The sequence below is a fragment of the Lithobates pipiens genome, unplaced genomic scaffold (assembly GCF_037356315.1).
Source record: "Lithobates pipiens isolate NorthernLeopardFrog02 unplaced genomic scaffold, aLitPip1_a1.2 Scaffold_28, whole genome shotgun sequence".
Lineage (NCBI taxonomy): Eukaryota > Metazoa > Chordata > Amphibia > Anura > Ranidae > Lithobates > Lithobates pipiens.
Window position 1 is genome coordinate 24,034,919 of NW_027507789.1, and position 18,649 is coordinate 24,053,567.

An 18,649-nucleotide genomic window follows, 5' to 3' on the forward strand; every position below is an offset into this window, starting at 1 on the left:
AGAGGAGATCTCTACCAAGTGAAATCCAATGGATGCTCACTCCCAACAACACAAGAGTGAAGACCAACAAAAGGGCAGGATGCGGAGAGTTACTTGGCCAGACTTCTGGAGGAAACCCAAATGGCCTACAAGGTATGAAATAAAAAAATAAATGCTTTAAAAATCTGTACCATTTTATTAATACCTACTGGGGCACCATGACTGCATAGGCTAATAGGTTTTCTTTTAAGCGGATTAGTTAGGCCACCTATTATATTAAAGAACTATACAGGGGACTAAAGCCGTGTACAGACGACTGGACTTTCCGGCAGACTAGGTCCGATGGTCTTCCCGACGGACTTTCAGAATGAACGGACTTGGCCACACACAATCACAAAGTCTGACGGATTCGAACGTGATGACATACGACCGGACTAGAATAAGGAAGTTAATGGCCAGTAGCTGCCCTAAAGTCGCTTTTCGTCCGTCGGACTAGCATACAGACGAACTGAAGTTTCGACCGGACTCGAGTCCTTCGGAAAGATTTAAAACATGTTCTAAACCTAAAGTCTGTCTGATTTTTGGACGGCAAAGGTCCGATGAAGCCCACACATGGTCGACTTGTCTGGCAGATTCGTTCCGTCGGACCTTTTGCTGTTGACAAGTCCGGCCGTGTGTACACGGCATTAGAAGGTGGGGCCATGCTTGACCCTTGACAGGAAAAGTTGAAAGCCACTTAAAACTTCAGCCGCCAGACGGGGCTGCAAGGCTGGGAAGCATAGAAAAAACTGCCAGGACAAGGACCTCTTTCACAACATTACAATTAAAAAAATAAAAATAAATATTATATATGTATTTATATAATATTTATCTTACATTTGTTTTTTATATACTTTTAAAGTACTAAATTGAAACTCCACCCAAACTTTTTTCATTGTTTTTGGCCAAGTAAGATAGGGTTGGATCTCCTGCTAGGTCCTCCAATGCTGACTGTTGCCCTTATTCCCCCCCCCCACTGGTGGAAGCTGAAGTTTATTTTGATTCTATATCAGAAAGGATCCAATAAATTCAGAAGTTAGGTTGCCAATGAAGGACCAAAAGGTGAGGGAACTATAAGAAAAAACGAATTGGAGACGGACCACCCATCCCTTCCAAGCTGCTTCCAAGTGCATCTTCTGAATGAAGGCAAAGCGTTCTGATTGGATGAAGTAAAAAAAAGTGTGATGTCTCCACCCCACCTCTCCAATCAGAGAATGCTTTGCATTCATTCAGAACATGCAAAGCAATCTCTGAATGGCACCTGTGCCGAGTGGCCAACCTCCTGTGTTTAGAATACACCAGGCCGGCTGCTCAGCCCAGGACCCGGAGGCAAGCGGAGATCACTGGAGTGGCCTTGTCCACTTCAGCGATTTCCAACTTTCTGGGGCATAGACCAGGTTTGTTATATACATTACCTTGAGTCAGTCAATCGTCTTAAACCGATGAAACTGCACTAAGAGCAAGAATAGGCAACAAAGTTCAAAATACTACATGATTCACAACTCATTGTTAAAAAAAAAAAAAGACAGAAGAGGTGATGTTCTTACAACAGAATTCACTCAACTGCCTTAAAATGAAAACTTAAGACATCATTACCATTAGCTATGCCCATATCCTAAATAGAACCGGTCACAAGCATTTCTTTTTTTAACTATATGGCCAAATTAATCTGGAGACCTGACCATCAGACCTATATGACCTTGTTGCAATATCCAATCCCAAAACCATGACTATCTATATGGAGTTACCCTTTTCTCCTGTTCTCCTTGCGAGGCTTACCACGAAATATCGGAGTGTGTCTGTGGGAATTTGCGCCCATTTGGCTAAAAAAATAAATAAATTGTGAAGTAAGGTATGAGAAGACCTGGTGTGCAATCAGCATTCCAGTTCATATCAGAGGTGTTAAGTAGGGTTGAGGTCAGGGCTCTGTGAAGGCCACTCAAGTTCCTCTACACCAAACTCGTAATATAGACCATGGATCTGGCTTTGTGCACAAGGGCACAGTTGAGCTGGAAGAGAAATGGGCCTTCCCCAAACTGTTACAAAAAAAATTGGAAGTGCATTAACAGACTTCGCATGCTGCAAAATTACAAGTATACTTCACCAAAATCACAGGAACGCAATAATTTTGAGCGTTTCTTTGACCACATGCTCTTGGTCACATACAGTAGGTAGGTGTGATGGTCAGACATCCATGAAGTTTTGGCCAATAGTGTCCCTGATGTTCCAATATTTAGTGCCATCTCTCTGCCTGTTGGCATGTCGTGGCCCTGCTTCATATCCTCACCAGTTCTCTGTGACTGTGATGCTAAACTTTGCCATCCTTGAGTTTTGGAATAACCGCGTCTGATAGCATAGAAAAGGATGACGCAAGCCTATGACTGTGGTCAGGAGGATTACACCATGGAATCTTGGGGGGAACCTAACATCATATACATTAGAGACCATCTCTAGCACTCCATTACATTAATAGCATGAGATTTTTGCGTCAGATCCCTTTATGTAGAATCCTACTAGTGGTTCAATAACCTGTATATTGAAATGGTGGTAAGGACCACAACAAGGCCCAAATGCCCACAAAAACATAGTATGCCAAGGTAAAATTCCTTTAAAAAAAAAAAAAATACAAAAAATGCTTTACAACCAAGCCTTTAAAGTGATATTAAAGTTTTTTTTTGGTTTAAAAACAATGTCATACTTACCTGCTCCATGTAATGGTTTTGCACAGAGCAGCCCCGATCCTCCTCTTCTCGAGTCCCTCATCGGCGCTCCAGGCCCCTGCCGAGTGCCACCACAGAAAGCAGCTTGCTATGGGGGCACCCAAGCCGAGCCACTGCTCTGTGTGTCCATTCAGACCCACTCCCCCCCTCTCCTCATTCGCTGACTGACTGACAGCAGTGGGAGCATCACCAACAATACTGTAAAGAGATACGCCAATGTAATTTTGCTAGTATTAAAAAGGAGAAGTCCAGCCTGGGCTCGTTTGGCTGGGCTTCTCCTATGGGTCACAGGAGTGCAATTCGTTTTGGACTGGTGTGACCTGTTTTCAGCAAAGAGCGAGCTGAAATCCGTTCTCCACTGATGTCACCAGGATCACTCCAGGCACCGTGCCATCAAAGTCTTGATCCGCCAGGTGCCTGGACTGATGCCCATCTCAGCCTCTCAGCGAGCCGATGAGAGCCTGAGACGGCCGCTCCCCACCCCCTCCACAGCTCAGCGCTCCAGTGAGCGAGGAGGAACAGAGAGGAGAGCTGCCGATTGACAGGCAGCAGCCCTCTGCTCAGAAAGCTGAGAGAACCGAGCCACCTGTGATGTTCAATCGCTCGGTTCTCAGTGCAGTGGCGCCAGGGGACCTAGGCAAGTATGAACGTTCAAAAAAAGCCATACTTCTCTTTTAAAGACCACCTACCTGCAAGTGAAACAGCAATCGAGAAAGATTAGGTCCCCTCCCAGACAGGACTGTACTGTGTGACAGAGTTGTGTACATTTTAGGACTGGATGGACAGAAATACAAATCCTCTGGCAGGTAGAGCAGATTTAATGTATACATTTCATCTGTTTTTAGCGGTTTGTCTGAAATCCAGCTTTTGAGAACAAATTTTATTTTAAAAATGCCAGCTGGCTTTCTAAGTTGGACTGATTGGCTCTTAAATGTAAAAAAAAAAAAAAAGTTGGGTCTCCAACCAAATACTGTATTTTTTTATTTTTTTAATTAAACCAATTCCAGGTTTTACACAGATTTTTAGGACGCAAGATAATTAAAAAAAAAAGGACGATTGGAGCAAAACCTCGCATGTGGATATTATTGAAACCCAGCCCGTGAGAGCAACCTAATGCAAAATATTAAATTTAATCAACTTTTTAACCACCAATTGAACAGACAACAATCAATGAGATGTAAGCCTTAAACAGTTTAGGCATAACATTAAAAAAATAAAATAAAAATAAAATTGTGATGGGCTGTTGGGGGTCATCACACACACACCGATTTTTTTTGTCTTGTCAAAAAGATTTAACTGGATGTATTTAAAAGAAGAGGAGCAATCTGTTAAAGCGGAAGGAAAGGATAAACAATAACCCACCATTGCTCTGATATTCAATGCATACGTTCTCTAATAAATCATAATGTCATATAGCTCCAATGAGTCAGTCTCTGTACAGGGGCGACTGAATCCTATAAAGCATGACATCATCCCGTCGCTGTCCAAATCGCAAAAGCATTGGCCGGGAGAGATTTCACACCCACCAGCCACACTGGCAGACAGACACACTTGCCAGAGCTTTGCGGTCATGTGACCAAATAGAAAAGCTGTAAAAAAAAAAAAAAAAAAAAGAAAAAAAAAAGATATTTACATTGCGAAGGGTCTCCTCCAGGCCCCACAAGACCCCTTTCACACTGAGGTGCTTTGCAGGCGCTATAGCGTTGGAAATAGCGCCTGCAAAGTGCCCTGAAACAGCGGCTCCATTGGGCTTTCACACTGGAGCGGTGCGCTGGCGGGGCGTCAGAAAAAGTCCCGCCAGTAGCTGTTTTGGAGCGCATTGAGAGCGGTCAACTCACCGTTCCTAAAGTGCCCCTGCCCATTTAAAACAATGGGGCAGTGCTGCAGAGGCGCTTTGCCGGCGGATTTAACCCCTTTTCGGCCGCTAGCAGGGGTTAAAGCGCCGATTTACCGCTGATGCCCGGGGCAGCTCAGTGTGAAAGGGGTCTTAGGGACAACAACAGAGTCTACTGGGACCTGGAGGGGGGACTGTCTATTGGAGAGTCTATGTTAAAGAGAGAGACCCCCCCTTGAGAACCCATTACAAACTATAAAGGACTTTAATGGGACCTGGAGGGGGGGTCTCTCTCAAAAAGAGGTGCCCCTTTCAGTGTCCATTAGAGAGTCTCTGTTAGAAAGAGCCCCCTCCAGTATCTCTACTCGATTATTCTATTATATAAGGCTTTTAGTTACAGCACCTTGGAACAAAGTTAACAACCGCCCACTCTACTTAGTACGTGATCTGACACTTCTGGGCCTGGGGGGTTGGGGCTCACGCCCTACTGGCGACCCGCTCCCACAGCGATTCTACACAGCAGGAGCCCAGCAGTGGGTAACACAGACTCGATGTCCGCTGGCGCCCGCCAAATACACAGGACACAGGCAAAACGACAAGCTGCGTATGTAAACAAGGCAGATTGTCATTCTGTCAGAAAGGAAGATCCTGTGCTTCTACTAAGCAGGAACACTGATCTTTGCCTTCCCCTTGTCAAAGCACCTCCCCCTCAGAGTGTAAGCAAAACCTAGGGACTCATTTAACCCTTTGATTGCCCCTGATGTTAACCTCTTCCCTGCCAGTGTCATTCGTACAGTGATAGTGCATATTTTTTAGTATATTAGTGTCACTGGTCTACAAAAAGTGTCAGTTAGGTGTCCGATTTGTCTGCCTCAATAACGCAGTCCCGCTATAAGTCGCTGGTCGCCGCCATTACTAGTAAAAATAAAAATATCCCATAGTTTGTAGACGCTATAACTTTTGTGCAAACCAATCGGTATACACATATTGGGATTTTTTTTTCACCAAAAATATGTAGAAAAATACATTTTGGCCTAAATTGATGAAGAAATTTGATTATTTTTTTTTATATGTTTTATAGCAGAAAGAAAAAAAAGTTTTGTTTTCTCTCTCCAAAATTGGTCTATTTTTGTTTATAGTGCAAACTATAAAAACTGCAGAGGTGATCAAATACCACCAAAAGACAGCTCTATTTGTTGGGAAAAAAAAAGGACTAAAATGTAATTTGGGTACAGTGTCGCACAACCATCAGTTAAAGTAATGCAGTGCCGTATTGCAAAAAATGGCTTGGCCATTTAGGGGGGGGTAAACCTTTCGGAGCTGAAGTGGTTAAAGAATAATTTCACTTTTGGGACATTTTACACCCCCTTTTTTTTTTTAGGGTGGAACATATAACATGTTCCAGCAACTGCAGCTTGTCCCCCCCCCGATACTGTGACAGTGGTCAGGAAATCTTCTCCCCACACCCGTTGCCACAATTAATTTAGTCCACCCACACAGCCCCATCATTCAATCAGTTTACTGTGAATGAATGCCTGCTAGTACCACCAGCCATTGAAGCCGACAGGTTTGTAGTTCTCAATGAACTATGAGGGCGCTGGTGATCACTCTTGTAGTCCACTAACTATCCCAAGAGTCCGCAGGAGCCTGGGATTGCACGCGTGATCTGCTGAACGCGGGTGCAATGCTTTGCAGGCTCCTTAACCACTTGCCGACCACCGCACAGACATATACGTCGGCATGAATGGCTAATACAGGCAAACGGACGTACCTGTACGTCCCTTTAAATTTGCCACCTTGTGGCATATACAAATCCTAGGGTCACGAGGAAGCGAGGAATAGAACTACATTGCCATATTGTTGAATATGTACTGAGGGGATTACATGTTGAACCTTAATACATTTTGTATTTTTGTAAGTTTAGTTAGTTACTGTTAAAGAAGACGTATCGCCAAAGCTCTTTTGGCCCTTCTCCTGGGGATTAGAAGAGGGCACTTCGTTCTGCACTCCAGTCACTTGATTTCAGCCGACCGCAGGCTAAAGTCCACTCTTGGTTGACGGCACTGAGCCGGTCCAGGCTCTGGAGAACTCCCGACTTTACAGTCAGGATCCACCCAGGTGCCTGGACTGGCAGCTGGCTCCGCCTCTAAGCAAGCTGCTGGGAGACTGAGCCAATCGGGGGGGGGGAGGTTGGGTCGACATGCACCTAGATGCCTGCACTGACAGCTGGCTCAGCCTTTCAACGTGCCACTAAGAGCCTGAGCCAGCCCCTCCTGCTCCCTCCATGGCTCCAGTGAGCGCTGGGGCTGATGTCACAGAGCTGGTCCTGACCCTAGAGAGATCCAAACTTTAACCACATCAATACCGGGTTTCTTATACACCTTCCTGCCCAGACCAATTTTCAGCTTTCAGCGCTGTCACATTTTGAATGACAATTGCGAGGTCATACTGATAGGTGGCACTGATATGCAGCACTGATGGGTACACATAGGTGGTACTGATGGGCACTGATAGGCAGCATGGATGGGCACTGATAGACGGCACAGATGGGCACTAATTGATGGTATGGATGGATGTCAATCAGTGCCAAACAATGGCTTCCAATCAGTGATGCCCATTGTGGGCACTGATTGGAATCCATTGTGGGCACCAATTGGCATCCCTTGTGGTGACATCCCTGGTGGTCCTGGGTGGGCATCCTCGGGGGGGGCTGTGCTGAGAGACAATCTGCACACAGTCTGACAGACGCGAGTGAGGAAAAGCCGAACACCGGCTCTTCCTGTTTACACTGATCAGTCGTGATTGGACATGGCTGATCACGTGGTAAAAAGTCTCCGTCAGAGACCCTTTACCTAGATCAGTGTTGCAGTGTGTCAGACTGACATGCCGCAACGATCGCCGCAATGCACGCCCCCGCAACGGCTTGATATCCTGCTGGACGTCATATGACATCCACTCAGGATATTGAAAACACTTTACCGCCATCATTTTGCTATATGGCGGGCAGCAAGTGGTTAATGTTGGGATCCACCCAGATGCCTGGAAGAGCAGCTGGCTCAGTGCCGCTGAGCCAACCACTGATGATGCCACCCTCCATTGCCCAGCTACAGCGAGAGCTAGAGGGGCAGAGTAGAGTCAGTCACCGGCTCTCTGTTCACTGAAGACTGAGAACTTTGATCGCTCAGTTCTCCGTCTTTGAAGTGGTGGGTAACAGATGTAGCATCGGACCAATGCTGCTTTCACCCAGTTGAGTATAAACGTTTGTTTTTTTTTTTGCATTTCCGAACTTCTCTCTTAAATCTGTGCCGAGGTGCTGCACCTAAAAGTCCTAAATAATAGAGTGGAGATGTTTTAAGAATCAAGGATGTCAGCACCTCTGAGCATAATATAGTTATGAACACCTCTTGTGATATATTTGATACATTGCAATGTATTAGGAAATGTATGCATTAAATATCAGAGCAATGGGGGGGGGGGGGGGGGGGGGGAGTGTTCTTGCTTAGCCTTTCCATCCACTTTACATGATGGAACCCATTAGAACCAAAACCCTCAGATTTCATTTATTGCTCTTCTGACTGCTCCAAAAGGGAACTCTGGAGTGACTCTCAGCAACCAGCGAATCTTTACATCATCACCAACAGCCAAACACTGTCCAGATACGTCCACTTACCCTGACAGCTAGAGATTCACCTGAGGACCTCAATGATCGAGGAAATAGACAATCAAACCACAATTAGTTAAAAATGCAGACAGAGCTAGGACCACATCACAGAGCTCCCGACACGTCTAGGTTTTATTACAACTCCGACTGGCCGAAAAATACAAAAAAAATTGTGTCCATCATATGTGGCCTTTCAAGTTGTGCTCAGAACCTGGAAGGAAATCTGGAGAAGTTTCCTTGTTGGGTAACCGACCAGAAGTTGCGCCGATTCTGGAAGTACTGGAAACTGTTATTAATTCTGAACTTGTCACGTTTGAACTTGATTTTCTTCACCTACAAAACAGAGCAAGATTAAAAAAAAAAAAAAAACACATCATTTCAACTGCATCTTTAAAGCGTTACTAAAGCCAGGACCCGGCATTCCCCTATATCTGGTCTCCCACAGTACACAGAACATGGAAATGCAATGATTATTAAATATAAAACTGTTAAATACCTTTTCTTATCAGCAGTCTTGTGACTTCTATCAGTGCCCAATTAAAGCTTGCAGGAGGAGTTTTGCATATGCTGCACTAGCTGACCTATCAGGATGCAGGACCCCTGACCCTCTGTCTGGACAGTGCTGATTGACCCTGTGCTGATCACATCCACCCTCCCACGAAACACAAACAACAAACTCTAGCAATATGCACCAAACTGAGCATGTGCAGTAAATGTCTTATCCGGACATGTTTTCTAGACAGTGGAAGAAGGGGAGGATCAGAGAAGACAGGATCAGACAGTTTGTTTTTTTTTTTTGTTTTTTTTGTTTTGTTTTTTACACAATGCAGAGGGATTAACCCCTTGGGTTCCACCATGAGTATAACAAGCATGCTGTACTGCATCTACAGACTGATTTTACTGTTGTGGGTTTAGGAACACTTTAAAGCGGGAGTCCACCGGGACTCCGCGTTTTTTTTTTTTTTTTTTAAAAGCCAGCAGCTACAAATACTGCAGCTGCTGACTTTTAAAATAGTGACACTTACCTGTCCAGCGCGCCCGCGATGTCGGCACCCGAAGCCGATCGCTAGGTCGTCTGTCGGGTCCTGCCGCCGCCATCTTGGGTATGGGAACCAGGAAATGGAGCCTTTTGGCTTCATTTCCCGGTTCCCTACTGCGCATGCGCGAATAGCGCTGCGCAATAAGGACGCTCCCCGCTGCCTCTGGGAGCTGTGTGTTTCCCAGCAGGCAGTGGGGCACTTGCGGGAAGGGGCGGGCACTTGCGGAAAGGGGCGTAAGTTACGCCCCTTTCCGCAGAGAGCTGTCCCGGAAGTGGGTGCAGTTACCTGGATTATCCAGGTAACTGCACCCCCCACCCCCCTCCCCCCTGAAAGGTGCCGATTGTGGCGCCGGAGGGGGGGAGGGTTCCGATGAGCGGAAGGTCCACTTTAGGGTGGACCTCCGCTTTAACCATTTGCACTCCGGGCCTTTGACCAATAACAAAAACAATAAATACAAATAAATAATAACTGACCAATAAATAAATAAAAATAAATAATAATTGACCAATAAATAAAAATAAATAATTGGCCAATAACAATAAATAAAAATAATAATTGACCAATAAATAAATAAAAATAAATAATTGACCAATAACAATAAATAATAATTGACCAATAACAATAAATGACCAATTTGTTTACATGTAACAAGATGTATTTTTTGCTAGAATATTAGTTAGAACCCACAAATATTATACATCCTTTTTTTTTTTTTTTTTAAAGCAGAGGCTCTAGAGAATAAATTGGTAGGTATTGCAAATTTCTTCTGTCACACGGTATTCGCGTGGCTGTTTTTTAAACATACATTTTTGGGGGAAAATACACTTTTTAAAATTTTAATGCAAAAACACAATGCATGACCCAATGTTTTTGTAAAATATAAAAGATGATGTTAGGTCAAATAAAGAGATACTAAACAACATGTCACGCTTTACAATTGCGCCCGCCTGTGCAGCAGCAACAACAAACTACATATATTTTACTATCCATAGGCGACGCTTTAAAAGCCTTTACAGGTTACCACTTTAGATTTACAGAGGTGGTCTGGTGCTAGAATTGCTGCCCATGATCGGACGTTTGCAGGGATACCTCACATGTGTGGGACGATCGCCATTTGCGTGCGAGCGGGAACGACGCGCACGTTCAACTTTGTGCATGAGCACTGGGGGGGGGGGGGGACGCTTTCATTGTGTGTTTTTTTTTTTTATATTTAAGTGGTTCTAAAGGCAGAAGTTTTTTTTTATTTTAATGCATTCTACGCTATGCTCTGATGTGCAGCAACTCCCCTCATACTTACCTGAGCCAGATCTCCATCCAGCAATGTTGCACGAGTGTCTCGGCTGTCCGAGCCTCTCCCTCCTGATTGGATGAGACACACAGTGGGCGCCATTAGCTCCTGCTGCTGTCAATCAAAGTCAGTGAGCCAATGGACACGCAGAGCAGTGGCTCGGCTCAGGTGCCCTCATAGCAAGCTGCTTGCTTTGGGGGCACTCAGCAGGAGGTAGGAGTGCTGGTGGGGGACCCGAGAAGAGGAGGATCCAAAACCATTACACAGAGCAGGTAAGTATAATATGTTTGTTATTTAAAAAAAAAAAAAAAGCAGACTTTACAATCACTTTAAATATACATATACACACACACACATATATATAAAAATATATGTGTGTGTATATATATATATATATATACACACACACACACACACACACACACACACACACACGTGTGTGTGTGTGTGTGTGTGTGTGTGTGTGTGTGTGTGTGTGTGTGTGTGTGTGTGTGTGTGTGTGTGTGTGTGTGTGTGTGTGTGTGTGTGTGTGTATACACATACATATACACACACATATATATATATATATATATACACATATAATAATATGTGTGTGTGTGTATATGTGTGTGTATATATATATATATTATACATACATACATACATACATACATACACACACACACACACACACACACACACACATATATATATATATATATATATATATTTTATACACACTGTTGCTTTAAAAAAATATTTTTTTTATGACTTTTATTGCTTTCACAAGGAATGTAAACATGTTTGTGACAGCAACAAGCACGGGACAGGTCCTCTTTATGGAGAGATATAAGACCCCAAAATCCCTTCTATGCCCCTAAAAGTGTTTTTGAATGCTTTTAATTTTTTTGATTACTTTTCATTTTTTTTTTAAAACATCCGGGTAAACGGGAAGCACCGTCAGGTCATCGCTTCTGGGTTACCATAGTGGAGAGCCGATCACAGTATTTTTCGGCTGTCCGACCAGCCGGCTGGACACTCGGGTCTTGAGTAGGACAGAATCCTCAGAAAGGGGGTGGGGAGGTGTTGGGACGTCAGCCGTTGGGATTGCTTTTACAAGAGAGCTGACCGCCAGCTCTAAAAAAAAAACGATACCAAGCATCATCCCGGCATAACCATCCACTGACGTACCGGTACATTGCTGGTCGAGAAGTGGTTAAAAAGGCACGGTCGCAAAGTTTTCTCCTTATAGTGTACTCACTTATACAAGTTACCTTCTTGCTGCATGAGTAAGCTCTGGTGTTGGGGTTTACCCCAGAGGATGATGTACACAGACTCAACTTCTATTGGATTCATAACCCAGATTTACCTTTCCACTATCAAAGTCTTCATCCCATTCATCTATAACCGAGTTATGTTTGGCCTCCTCTGCATCACGCTCAGCATCTTGACTTACAGTGGACTTTTCTCCATCCCAACTGAACACTGTGGGGCAAAGCACAATAAAAAGGACAATTAAATGGAGTGTACTGGTTTCCATGATTTTTATAACCTCAGCTGTACAGTTTTTGCTCAGTGGTGCTCCCACTCTCGATGAGTTCAAACTTTCTGAGCAATTCACATCTTTCATTGTAAAGGGTGACTGTGCCGAGCTGCCGGCCTCCTGTGTTCAAAATGCAGCAGGGTAGTTACTCGGCATGGAACCCAGAAGTTGAGATCTCTGGACTAGTGGCGTTTGCTTCAGTGTTTTTTCAACTTCCAGGGTCATCATCCATATATGGGGTTTACAGTGCTTCCGGAAAGTACTCACAGCACTTCATTTTTTCCACATTTTGTTATGTTACAGCCTTATTCCAAATTTGAATAAATTAATGGTTTTCTCTCAAAATTCTACAAGCAATACCCCATAATGACAAGAAGTTTGTTTGAAATATTTGCTAAATTTATTTTAAAAAAATGGCACGTACATAAGTATTCACAGCCTTTGCCATGACACGCAAGATTGAGCTCAGGTTTCCACTGATCATCCTTGAGATGTTTCTACAACTTGATTGGAGTCCAGCTGGAAAAGGCACACACCTGTCTATAGAAGGTCCCACAGTTAGACCCCTTTCACACCAAGGGCGTTTTGCAGGAACTATAGCGTTAAAAATCGCGCCTGCAATCCGCCCTCAAACAGCTGCTCCATTGTCTCCAGTGTGAAAGCCTGAGGGCTTTCTCACTGCAGCAGTGTGCTGGCAGGATGCCAGGGAAAGTCCTGCCAGCAGCTTGCAGGTGTGTTTACCGCTCCTCCCCACTGAAATGCGCCACAAATCTGACGGTAAAACACCACTAAAAATAGCGGGTTTTTACCACCAACACTATGGGCGGCACAGCGTGAAAGGGGTCTGAACAGTGCAGGTCAGAGCGCAAACCAAGCCATGAAGTCCAAGGTATTGTCTGTAGACCTCCAAGACAGGATTTCATGGAGGCACAGATCTGCGGAAGGGTACAGAAAAAGGTCTTCAGCATTGAAGGTTCCAATGAGTACAGTGGCCTCCATCATCCGTAAATGGAAGAAGTTTGGAACCACCGGGACTCCCGCTAGAGCAAACTGAGGGATTGAGGGAGGCCTTGGTCAGGGAGGTGACCAAGAACTGATGGTCACACTGACAGAGATCCAGTGTTTCTCTGTGGAGAGAGGAGAACCTTCAAGAAGAGCAACCATCTCTGCAGCACTCCACCAATCAGGCCTGTATTGTACAGTGGACAGGTGGAAGCCACTACTCGGTAAAAGGCACATGGCAGTCCATCTGGAGTTTACCAAAAAGGCACCTGAAGAACTCTCAGACCATGAGAAACAATATTCTCTGGTCTAAAGAAAACAATATTGAATTTGGCCTGAATGGCAAACGTCATGTCTGGAGGAAACCAGGCACCGCTCATCACCTGGCCAATACCATCTCTACAGTGAAGCATGGTGGTGGCAGCTTCATGCTGTGGGAATGTTTTTCAGCAGCAGGAACTGAGAGACTAGTCAGGATAAAGGGAAAAGGTAACTGCAGCAATGTACAGAGACATCCTTGATGAAAACCTGCTCCAGAGCGCTCTTTGGACCTCCTGACGGGGGCGAAGGTTCATCTTCCAACAGGACAACAACCCTAAGCACACAGCCAAGATAACAAAGAAGTGGCTACGGGGACAACTCTGTGAATGTCCTTGAGTGGCCCAGCCGGAGCCCAGACTTGAACACCTCTGGAGAGATCTGAAAATGGCTGTGCACCGACGCTCCCCATACAACCTGATGGGACTTGAGCGGTCCTGCAAAGAAGAATGGGAGAAACCGCCCAAAAATAGGAGTGCCAAGCTTGTAACATCATACTCAAAAATACCTGAGGCTGTAATTGGTGCCAAATGGGCTTCACCAAAGTATTGAGCAAAGGCTGTGAATACTTATGTGCATGGGAATAAATTTTGTTTTTATATTTTTAATAAATTTGCAAAGCTTTCAAACTTCTTTCACGTTGTCATTATGGGGTATTGTTTGTAGAATATCTAAGGAAAATTATGAATTTTATCCATTTTGGGAATAAGGCTGTAACATAACAAAATGTGGAAAAAGTGAATACTTTCCGGATGCACCGTAACACACACTGGACCAATGCAACTGTGGGTATAGAATTGGGTATATGGGCTGGTATATTTATTATATTTATATATATATATATATATATATTTTTTTTTTTTTTTTGGTTGAACTGGATGGACTTGTGTCTTTTTTCAATCTGACTAACTATGTAACTATGTATAAAATATCCATACCTGGAATTCTTCTTTAACTCCTCCCCACCCTAACCAAAAACTAAGAAAAATGTCTGGCGTTCGTTTTATTTTTTTTGATCCCTGTGCCCCGAGTGTCTCACCTTGCATCCCATAGGCTTTATTGGTGGCGCTCTTCAGTAGCTGTTCGACGACACCAGATTTCGCCGTGCCGTCCCATGCCAGCTGGGCTTTCTTGTTTGCACAGGGAATGGAAGGATGTCGCTTGTATCCATCTTTGATGTGGCTGTCCCATACAAATATGGAGTCTGCAGAGAATAAGAGACTGAATCAGCAAATTAAAACAAAAAAAACATGGCAACCAGAAACCAACCGTCTTTCTCTATGGGGAGGGAACGTTCGGTGTGCGATCAAACAGCAGACCAGTTGTGACAAACGACAAGCAATTCAGAGAGTAGAAACAATTGTTATCGCTTCCCGAGGGATTTCCTACTCTACCCGACTTTTACTTTTTTGATTTTTTTTTATCTGTCCAGACGTTTCCCCAAAAATGACAACCAGGAGGAATCTGCCCACTGTTAGTCCATCCAAATATATTTTTTTGAAGCTTTCATTTGGTAAGCGGTTTAAATACATTTTTCTTTCTTTTTTTTTTTTTTTAAACACAGGGTACAGAGTGGTCAAAAACGTAAAAAAAAATAAACGTCATATAAATTTTAACCCCTGCACGCCCACCCCAGGTTCCCTTTAACCCCTTTGCGCCAACTGCCTCCCAGCCCTATAAGAGTTCTAAAAGCTGGGAGGTGGACATTTGGGTCATGTGACCGCTGTGATTGGCTGTCACAGTGGTCACATGATCAGAAAGCTCCCTATCGCAAGTATGAATTGGGAGCTTACCGATCCCCCCGCCAGGTACCGTGCTGGGAGCGCACTCTCAGCATGGTAAGTTGTTTACATAGGGCTGCATATATGTGGCCACTCGGCATTAAGGCCTACTTGCTGAGAGGCCACATGTAAGGGAATGGACGGGGCAAAGCGGTTAATTGGGATATTATGGCTGGGGGCGGGAAGGTCTGCCAGATCACGTGACCACAGCAATTGGCTGTCACAGTGGTCCCATGATCGGGAGCTGTGCAGCATTTGGACATTAAAGCTAACCCTTTTTGCTGTCGCACATATGAGTTATGTGGGCAGCAAGAGGTTAATAGGGAAGCCTTTTTAATTGTGAACTGCCTAACCAGAGCCTGCGACCTCTATGAAATATCATTTACTTTCATTGCTTTATATCAGTGGTATCCTGACTGCATCCCACAGACCAGATGATATGAGGCACCAATCCTTCCACTGACACCAATGATGGGCCACTATTCCTCCCACTGACACCAATGATGGGCCACTATTCCTCCCACTGACACCAATGATGGGGCACTATTCCTCCCACTGACACCAATGATGAGGCACTATTCCTCCCACTGACACCAACAATAGGGCACCATTTTCTTCCACGGACACCAACGATGGGACACCATTTCTCCCACTGACACCAACGATGGGACACCATTTCTCCCACTGACACCAACGATGGGACACCATTTCTCCCACTGACACCAATGATGGGACACCATTTCTCCCACTGACACCAATGATGGGACACTATTCCTCCCACTGACACCAATGATGGGACACTATTCCTCCCACTGACACCAATGATGGGACACTATTCCTCCCTCTGATACCAATGATGGGACACTATTCCTCCCTCTGATACCAATGATGGGGCACTATTCCTCCCACTGAGACCAATGATGGAGCACTATTCCTCCCACCGACACCAATGGTGGCACTATTTTTCACACGTACACCAATGATGGGGCACTATTCCTTCCACTGAGACCAATGATGGGGCACTATTCCTCCCACCGACACCAATGGTGGCACTATTTTTCACACGTACACCAATGATGGGGCACTATTCCTTCCACTGAGACCAATGATGGGGCACCATTCCTCCCATTGACACCAATGGTGGGACACTATTCCTCCCACCGACACCAATGATGGGGCACGATTCCCCCCACTAATGATGGGGCACTATTCCTCCCACTAACAATGATGGGGAAGTATTCCTCCCACTAACACCAATGATGGGGCATTATTCCCCCCCCACCAACAATGATGGGGCACTATTCCTCCCACTGAGCTTGGGACACTACTCTCTTTGACGCTGGGGCATTTTCCACCCCTACTGGCCAGAGTCCTCTGGTTATTTCTTACCACAGTTAATTTCCTGAGCTTTATGTTTATGTCCTTTGGCAGATTCGCTCTCTTCACTCTCTTGGCTATCGTGCTTGTGCAATTTATGCTTTTTCTTCTTCTTTATTTTCATGATTTCATGATCCCCTTGCGAATCCTGGCTAGACACTATGTGTGTACTAGGGGGAAAACATTGCACATTTAATCATAACATGTAGAGTGTGTAATCAGTATTACAATTTTATTTTAATGCTGCCATTGTTCCATTGTGGATAACAGATGGTAAAGAGAACCTGTATATATATAAAAAAAAAGCTGAAGATCGAGCCAGCAAACCATATATTAGAAAAGGGCAGTTGCTCTGAGACCACCAGATTGAGGGCCCCACCATCAGACCCCTGAAGAGTCCCAGATTTTAGGGTCACTATTTCTATCCTATGCATAAGTCACTGTATTCAACACTGCAGGTCTTTTCCTCTCAAACTCCATCTATGACACGGATGCACAACCTGTGGCACTCCAGCTGTTGCGGAACTACAAGTCCCATCAGGCCTGTGGGAGCCATACTTTCAACTGTCAGCCTTGCAATGCCTCATGGAACTTGTAGATCCACAACAGCTGAAGGGCCACAGGTTGAGCACACATGATCCTATGTAGTGGTGTAATCGCAGTTTGGAAGTAGTGGCCCACAGTGCCAATATCTGTAATCAACTCAGGAGCATCCCTCCTGTCAGGATCTTCACAGTGGAGTTTAAAAGAATCCTGCTATGCCAATCAAAATAGGAATTATGCAGGGCATAGCACCCTTTGCTTTAAAAAAAATCAGACACAGCTGGGGGTCTAGTGGTAAGTTAAGGGGTAGGGTAGGGAAGAGCATGGTGGGGAAAGGTAAGGCAAGGTGGGGTGAGGTAGGGTAGCATAGGGTAGGGTGCGGTTGGGGGTCGGGCCTAGACCACCCACCTTATTAAATTTCCTAAAACAAGCCTGGTTTTTCTTTTTGCATTTATGATCAAATATGTATAGGCCACAACTTCACGCCAAAGTTTGTCAAAGTCATGGCCCAGCAAGTAAGACCAGTCCCAGCACGGAAGGGCTGAGAGTTTCAGGGCCCAAAAGATCACATCCCAATCTTCTCCAGTTCAAATTATGTACCAAGGAACCGCCAAATGAGGGAGACCGGCAACAGGAGATCATCTATTTTATCTTTTAAATGTAATTCTTGCACAGCGGACATGTTTTAAAGAGAAGTTAAATTGGTTGTAAAGATAAAAGGGTTTTTTACCTTAATGCATTCTCTGCATTAAAGTGGAAGTAAACGTCCATTCTTGACATTTACCTATAGGTAAGCTTATAATAAGGCTTACCTATAGGTAGTGTAAATATCTACTAAACGCGTGCCGTTTAGTGTACATGCAACCAGTGAAATCACTGGTGCATGAGCTCTGAAAGAACAGCCACCCGTGCCATTTTTTCAGAGTGACGTCATTACGGCTCCGGCCAGTCACCGAGCCGCAGTCCGCAAACCCGGGAAGGCAACATGAGTGAAGATGGGAGCGCCAGCAGCCCTGACATCTCAGCGCTGGAAGGGCTTCATTTTAAAGTGGAGTTCCACTCCAAAATGGAATTTCCGCTTTTCCGGTCCACCATACCCACTCCGGTGTCACATTTGGTATTTTGCTCCCACTTCCGGGCATAGATACCTGTGCCACCCGCGGGTATCTACGCCACTTCTGGTGCCTTCTCTGCCCCCACCCTCGCAGTCTTCTGGGAGACACACAGGTCCCAGAAGACAGCAGGGACCAATCAGGATGCGCAGCGCGACTTGTTCATGCGCAGTAGGAAACCAGGCTGTGAAGCCGCAAGGCTTCACTTCCGATTCCCTTACTGAAGACGCCGGCGCCTGCACCCAGGAGCCGAGGGACAGATCTTGGGTGAGGACACCGCGGGTGCCCTGGACAGGCAAGTGTTCTTATTTTAAAAGTCAGCAGCTGCAGTATTTGTAGCTGCTGACTTTAAAAAAATAAATAAAAAAACAGCAGACCTCCGCTTTAAGGCAAGTTTAACATAATCTGCCAGTATGTAATGCATACTAGC

At 44.9% G+C, this 18,649-nt stretch overlaps 1 protein-coding gene across 2 annotated transcripts in view; it reads right to left on the reverse strand.

Annotated features, from left to right (window-relative positions):
- The window catches only part of USP36 (ubiquitin specific peptidase 36), an 84,940-nt gene that overhangs the window by 443 nt on the left and 65,848 nt on the right, over positions 1 to 18,649 (reverse strand). Inside the window, exons 16-19 of one of the 2 annotated variants that reach the window (XM_077458902.1) lie at positions 16,577 to 16,734; positions 14,446 to 14,610; positions 11,913 to 12,028; positions 1 to 8,566 (exon numbers count right to left, since the gene is read on the reverse strand). The exon at positions 1 to 8,566 is cut by the window's left edge and continues 443 nt beyond it. In XM_077458902.1, the coding sequence (XP_077315028.1) occupies positions 8,438 to 8,566; positions 11,913 to 12,028; positions 14,446 to 14,610; positions 16,577 to 16,734 (568 nt within the window). In that variant the 3' untranslated portion in view covers positions 1 to 8,437. Of the gene's footprint in view, positions 8,567 to 11,907; positions 12,029 to 14,445; positions 14,611 to 16,576; positions 16,735 to 18,649 lie in introns of those variants that run through there. The other variant, XM_077458903.1, reaches the window with a different exon arrangement.